This window comes from Monopterus albus, unplaced genomic scaffold, assembly GCF_001952655.1.
Source record: "Monopterus albus unplaced genomic scaffold, M_albus_1.0 scaffold292.1, whole genome shotgun sequence".
In the NCBI taxonomy this organism is placed as follows: Eukaryota; Metazoa; Chordata; class Actinopteri; order Synbranchiformes; family Synbranchidae; genus Monopterus; species Monopterus albus.
Genome location: NW_018128172.1, coordinates 565285 through 572398, shown reverse-complemented (window position 1 = coordinate 572398; position 7114 = coordinate 565285). Strand labels below are relative to the sequence as shown.

Here is a 7114-nt window from a genome sequence, read left to right as displayed (position 1 = left end):
CTCCCTGGTGGCTACAGATTTGGCTGGACACATCATCACCGGAGCCCTGGTGCTGAGAAGATACTCTGCCGGGCCCACAGCTGATCCCTCCTCCAGCCTTAGAGGTGATCCTGCAGATCCAGATGCCTCCTGTCTGTTTCTGGGAGGGTGCATGGTGTTCTTTGGCCTGTGCCCCCTCTTCCTGGGCAGTGCTATGGCTGCTGAGCGCTGCCTGGGTGTCACCAGGCCTTTGCTGCACGCTCGCCTAGTGACCACAGCACGGACAAAGATGGCACTGATTCTCATCTGGCTGCTGGCCTTATGTGTGGCTTTACTGCCCTTCTGCAACTTGGGTGCCTACACCTACCAGTACCCGGGGACATGGTGCTTCATCAGGGTGATGGAGGGCACCAAAGTGACAGACCTGGCCTTTGTGATGCTGTTTTCTGGGCTGGCTTTGAGCTCTCTGGCCTCAGCCTTTGTGTGCAACACCATCAGTGGGCTCACGCTGGTGAGAGCGCGACTAAACAAGAAGTCCTGCTCCCCGCGCTGTTCGACCAGGTCCCACGACACAGAGATGGTGGTGCAGCTGGTTGGCATCATGGTGACCTCCTGCATCTGCTGGAGCCCCCTGCTGGTGAGTGTGGGATTTCAATGCACATTTAGCATAGTATAATATGTTTCCAAGATAAGATAGTGGCGTGGAATTTGATTTGTGGCTGAGCTCTCACATCAGTGTCACATGGGGCAAATGAAAATGTTGCTAAATTATATGATTTATGGTTTTAATATGGAGACAAACTTGTCAGTACATCATCATAAATTAAATACTGAGCTATTTTTAAAGACAAAAAGATTAATTCCATTAAAATGCATGACACATCTTTGTACAAGTATAAAAAAATAAAAAATATATTATGATTTATAAATGCTTGGCAAACTCTCTGCATGCCCCCTGAAACACGCTAGCATGTTCTTAAAACAAGTTTTTGTTTGAGTGAAATTTATGCTTACTGATGAAGATAAAGTGATTTGTTCTCCAAACTATCATCACCATCATCATATTTTAGATCATTAGCAGCAGGATGATTGTTATTAACATAACTTTGGCAACAATTTACAGGTACAGTTTGATTTGAAAAAGCGATTACCGCATTTCTTAAGTGTGAAAATGATTAAGGAGCTGGACACTCTGGTTGTGTTACACTTGATTGTCAGTCACTCAAGCATCTGTTTTGCAGGTTCATGCAATTCAAAGTGCTTAACGGATGACTAGTAAGTGGATAATGAGACAAAACTGATATGAACAGAAAAAACTATTTGAGACTACTGTGCACAAGTAAAAGAGATGAAATTCAGGAAATGTAAAAATACCATACAATGCACATGAATGCACAGATGGAGCAGAGTGTGTGGTTATAACTGTATCCCAGATTCTTCAGGAAAAGGAGCAGATGCAGTTGTTTCATGTTGTTACATGAAATATGAACTGGCATCACTGCATCCTTTATTTCTTTGTGCTGAACAGAGGATGAGCTTGAAGCTGTTCCCTTCTGTTGTAGGTCTTTGGACTGATGTCAGCCACTCTGTCCTACCGTGGCTCCATGAGCAACGACAGAGACACTTACAGAAGGCTGATGATCACAGGGGTCAGGATGGCAACCTGTAACCAGATCCTGGACCCGTGGGTCTACATCCTGCTGCGCCGCGCCATCCTCAGGAAAATCTACCGCATCACTAAGAAGCAGGCCAGTTTCAATAAAAGCACATTCCGCTCCATCCGCTGGGATGCCAGCTCCTTTCAAAACTCAGAGAAAAACTAACAAGACTGCTAATAAGACTTAAGGAGGGAAGAAAGGGGAAATGGCATTTGGCTGTTTTTAAGCAGCTTTTCAAGCTGATCAGGATTCAGTTCTTTCTTGGCTAGTGGGGAAAGAGCCTCCCTGGTTTCTATGAATGAAGGATAATATCTTGGGATCCCCAGTGTTTAGAAACTGGAAACATGCTCCAGATTCCTGACTACCCCCCACCCACAGGAGCAAGACCTCCACATTGAAAAACACAGCATACAGTCATGTAGTCTCTGATTGTTTGGTGTCTCTTTATGGTCACTAAGCACCTTTTTGTATTGTGCTGTGTCTCCTCCTGGTTGTTTTTATGTATCTTTCAGTCTTTTTTGTGTATGTGTCTGTGTCTTCATAGTAATTTTGTATGTTTTGTGGTGGATTTGTATCATTGTGCATCTCACTGTGATGTTTTACTTCACTTTTTTCTCTTTTGCATTGTTATGTACTTCTCTGTGATGTTCTTTTGGGGTTATTTCATGTCTCATTTAGTTTCTCCTTCTGGGATATGTTGCCAGGGGCCACCTAGCCCCATGTGCCCCTGGGCCTGTGCCCAGTTGTCCGTTCTGTCATTTATCCATGTGTAGGCACAGCTGTTGCACTACACAGGGAAAAGCTCCAACTTGTTGTAAACTACTAGTAGTGCATATCAGAATCCAGCACGACCCATATACTGGACGCGCTGCCATGGCAGTTGGCCCTCTGTGAGAGCAGATGTAAATATAATAGATGTCGAGTGTGATATATTCATATTTTGCTGAGTATGTCAACTGTAAATGTGCTGTTTCTTTTTCTCTGACACAATTTGAAACTCAGTGACTTGTATTAATGCTCACATAGAGCAAAAGGAAAGGCTGTGCTTTTACCTCAGCTTGAAGATGTGAAAAACACCGTGTGTGTTCAATGTAATGCTGTGAATGTGAATATTTGTCTTCTCTGTGTGTTTATGAATGCATCCACAGTATTTTCCCTGAGATTTTAGGGACTGAATTGAAGCTATATGTTGCAAAAGCTAACTGAATGTGATATTGCAAGAACAGGGAAGGAAGATGACATAATAAATGGCTATCTGTTCAACTTTCTTCTCGTTTGCACTTTTAATTGATATCAAGATGTTTCCTAATTTCATCAGTATTCTGACTGAGTAAGACAAGGTTTACACAGTGGAAACTGAAGTGAAAAATCTTGAGCCAATATACAACATTGACAGATAAACGTATATAGTCACCAGGTAATGTCACTTTACTTATTTTCAAGTTTCAGTTAGTAAATTTGTGTCAGTTCTTTCTAGTGTAAACACAGAAAACAGGATATGAAATGTCACCATATTATAACGATAACCACCTTTATTGGCCAAGTTTGTTGCACACAAGAAATTTGTTTCCGTTACAGAACCGAGGCAGCCATCGGTGGCGCCACCTCAACTGATGGCTCTAACCATCGGGGGCAACTTGGGAGTTCAGTCGCACCTTTATGTTAGAAATCCAGATTAGACTGTTTACTCATGCTCAATAAAATAAAAACTGTATTATTACTCTGCAAGTGACTCGCCATGCAAGTCACCTCACTGTGGTTAAAATTTACAGCAGCCTATATAATATTTCTGAGGGTCACACAGGAAGTCCCACAGAAAATCGCCACAGGAAATAAGATTAATTTGGTGTAATTTTATGGTTACAACTATGTGATGATCATAATCATAATCGGTAATTAATTATTCATTAATCAAAAGAGCAGTGAATGAATCAGACATCGTTAGCCACATCCCTGTTTCAGTAGCATCTGTTTTTCGATTGGCTACATTTACAGTCACGTGCAACTTTTGTCCAATGAGCATAATTGTGTTTAGCTCGTGGGCGTTTCCGCTTTTGTTCCGAGCTAAGGCGGAGACCGTGAGGTAGCAGGCAGCGTTATCAATTAGCAGCAAGGATAACTCGGTGAGTGAGAACAATATAAAGTTTCAGTCCTTAATGTACACAGATTTAACTATCGGGTAGCCCCTAAATGCCAAGAGCACTAATTTATCTTGGTGGTTTGTGTATAAATGTGTATATATATGCGGTTTGGAAAAAGATCTTGATATTGTGTGGCTAAAGTAACATGCTAAGGGCTAAATGTGGCTGCGCATTCAGTGGGGTCTCGGTCTTGTCTCGACCATTTTGATACCTGATAGACAACAGCCGAGTTCCCAGATTTAAAAATGGAATTTCTGTCCAGTGCCTACACGTATATTTGCCCCAGCCGTCCACAAAAATGATAAGTAGTTGGTGCGTTTGCATTTGTCGGATTGTTAGTGTGTTGGCGCGGCGCACGATGGGTGATCCGTTTTCAGTGCGAGTTGTCAAGCTAGCTATAGCATTGAATTAAAATGGCGTCTGTCTTTAACATCCCCTGATGGTGCTGAGGGGTCTGGGTCTCATAACCTTTAGGCTACCTCTTCACAGCTCACTCTTCTTCCTGAAGTAAAAGTTGTGTCGATGCAGGTTTAACAGCTATGTTATTAACTAGCCTGGCGCTTCACTAGCTTGTTGAATGACACATAAAAACAATGAAATGTTGATGCTCTAAATGTTTTCTCCTACCTTTAGTACAAATGGACAAACTGACTAGCCAGTTTATTAGGTAGCTAAAAAATTAAGTCTGTGTAATGCAATAATGTACGGTTGAAACAGTATGATCATTTGGGAGGCCACAGTTTGTGTTGCTGCTTAATTGCACAGTGTTAGTCAGTGAGACTGGGCTAAACACCAGAACCAGCTCTCATTGTAACCCACTCCATTTGAACAGCGACACAAACTGCAGCCTCCACTGTGATCACACAGGTGAACCAACACCGCTGTGAAACGTGCTGAACATCAGCACCTTTATTAACTGTAGGACTGTTGGATTAGACTGACATAGTCTGAGACAGGTGTTCCTAATAAACTGACCACTGAGTGTGTGTAACTGTATGATATGTGACTTCCTACCCTGGTCACGCCATGTTATAGTCAGATACACATAAGTAGCTAAACAAATATCATGTGAGGCAACACAAGCAGGCAAACAGCCAATCATCTGTGAAAGTAAGACTGACCTTCGATCAGTCCGATCAGTGTGATTCTAATGGCACTGGTCTTGTATGACATTTAGTTAATTTAAAAATAACAGTTTAGAAGGAGTTCACTGAATGATAAACTGTCTTTAGCGAGTGACGGTTTGATCCTGTTTAGTGTTAAAGAAACTTCTCATCAACACAAATCAAATGCTGGGTACAGTTTTACCCAAGGTGACACATGAAGTAGGCCTGAATTGTAAAATATTTAAAGTGTTGATGTGCGTGTTTCCTCATGTAGTGACGGACTGCAACACTGCCACCTGCTGCCAAGAAAACCTTTTAACTCCCCACAGACTGTGGAGCAACAATGGTAAGGATCGGTATATAATGAATTTATATGTATGTATGACAACAGGTGACAAAAACACAGGGCACGTGGGTCTGTTTGTAAAACATTACTGTTAACAGGACACATAAATGTGTTGCATCTAATTGAAGCCAAAGGGCTGGTGCCAGTGCATTTGTGTTTCAGTGTGCCTGAGGCTTTAGCAGCACACTCTGCAGCATCCACATCACTGCTCTCTGCTGCACCTGCCATGTGTAATCACTGGTGATAGAAGCTCAGCCTTGACATGCTGTTGTTATATTCATCCATCCATCCATACATTTTCTTCCGCTTATCTGGGACCGGGACGCGGGGGCAGCAGTCTAAGCAAAGATGCCCAGACTTCCCTCTCTCCAGACACTTCCTCCAGCTCCTCCGGGGGAATGCCGCGGCGTTCCCAGGCCAGCCGAGAGACATAGTCCCTCCAGCGTGTCCTGGGTCTTCCCCGGGGCCTCCTCCCGGTGGGACATGCCCGGAACACCTTCCTAGGAAGGCGCCCAGGAGGCATCTGAAACACATGCCCGAGCCACCTCAGCTGGCTCCTCTCGATGTGGAGGAGCAGCGGTTCTACTCTGAGCTCGGGAACAAGCCACCCTTTTCCGACTGAGAACCATGGCCTCGAATTTGGAGGTGCTGATTCTCATCCCAGCCACTTCACACTCGGCTGCAAACCACCCCAGTGCACGCTGGAGGTTTTGATTGATTGATTGATTGATTGATTTATTCTTTCAAACATGCTTCTGGTTTGATGGTTCTGGTTTGATGGGGCCAACAGGACAACGTCGTCTGCAAAAAGCAGAGACGAGATCCTGTGGTCCCCAACCCGGACTCCCTCCGGCCCCTGGCTGCGCCTAGAAATTCTGTCCATAAAAATAATGAACAGAACCGGTGACAAAGGGCAGCCCTACCGGAGTCCAACATGCACTGGAAATAAGTCTGACTTACTGCGGGCGATGCGAACCAAGCTCCTGCTCCGGTCGTACAGGGACCAGACAGCCCTTAGGAAAGGGCCCCGGACCCCGTACTCCCAGAGCACCCCCCCACAGGGCGCTGCGAGGGACACGGTCGAATGCCTTCTCCAGATCCATGAAACACATGTGGACTGGTTGGGCAAACTCCCATGAACCCTCCGCCACCCTGAAGAGGGTATAGAGCTGGTCCAGTGTTCCACGGCCAGGACGAAAACCGCATTGTTCCTCCTAAATCCGAGGTTCAACTATCGGTCGAGTTCTCCTCTCCAGTACCCTAGCATAGACTTTCCCAGGGAGGCTGAGGAGTGTGATCCCCCTATAGTTGGAACACACCCTCCGGTCCCCCTTCTTAAAAAAGAGGGACCACCACCCCGGTCTGCCAGTCCAGAGGCACTGTCCCCGACCGCCATGCTACGTTGCAGAGGCGTGTCAGCCAAGACAGCCCAACAACATCCAGAGACTTAAGGTACTCAGGGCGGATCTCATCCACCCCCGGTGCCTTGCCACCAAGAAGCTTCTTGACTACCTCAATGACTTCAGCTTGGGTGATGGACGAGTCCACCTCTGAGCCCTCAGCCTCTGCTTCCTCATTGGAAAACATGGCGCCAGGATTGAAGAGAATTGAGGAGTATTCCTTCCACCGTCCAACAATGTCCCCAGTTGAGGTCAACAGCTGCCCACCTCCACTGTAAACAGTTTTGGCAGGGCACTGCTTCCCCCTCCTGAGGCACCGGACGGTTTGCCAGAATCTTTTTCGAGACCGACTGATAGTCCTTCTCCATGGCCTCACCGAACTCTTCCCAGACTCGAGTTTTTTGCTCCGCAACCGCCTGGGCTGCAGCCCGCTTGGCCTGCTGGTACCCGTCAGCTGTCTCAGGAGACCCACGAGCCAACCAGG

At 45.6% G+C, this 7114-nt stretch overlaps 2 protein-coding genes across 5 annotated transcripts in view; both read left to right on the top strand.

Annotated features, from left to right (window-relative positions):
* The window catches only part of LOC109973477 (prostaglandin E2 receptor EP1 subtype-like), a 4846-nt gene extending 1977 nt beyond the window's left edge, over positions 1-2869 (top strand). Inside the window, exons 2-3 of the mRNA XM_020623102.1 lie at positions 1-616; positions 1542-2869. The exon at positions 1-616 is cut by the window's left edge and continues 295 nt beyond it. Coding sequence (XP_020478758.1) covers positions 1-616; positions 1542-1802 — 877 coding nt within the window. The 3' untranslated portion in view covers positions 1803-2869. The remainder of the gene's footprint in view (positions 617-1541) is intronic.
* A 796-nt stretch (positions 2870-3665) lies between these two features.
* ilf3b (interleukin enhancer binding factor 3b) overlaps positions 3666-7114 on the top strand; it is a 19244-nt gene continuing 15795 nt past the window's right edge. For 3 of the 4 annotated variants that reach the window (XM_020623066.1, XM_020623067.1, XM_020623068.1), the window contains exons 1-2: positions 3666-3760; positions 5159-5230. In XM_020623066.1, coding sequence (XP_020478722.1) covers positions 5228-5230 — 3 coding nt within the window. In that variant the 5' untranslated portion in view covers positions 3666-3760; positions 5159-5227. The remainder of the gene's footprint in view (positions 3761-5158; positions 5231-7114) is intronic. The other variant, XM_020623069.1, reaches the window with a different exon arrangement.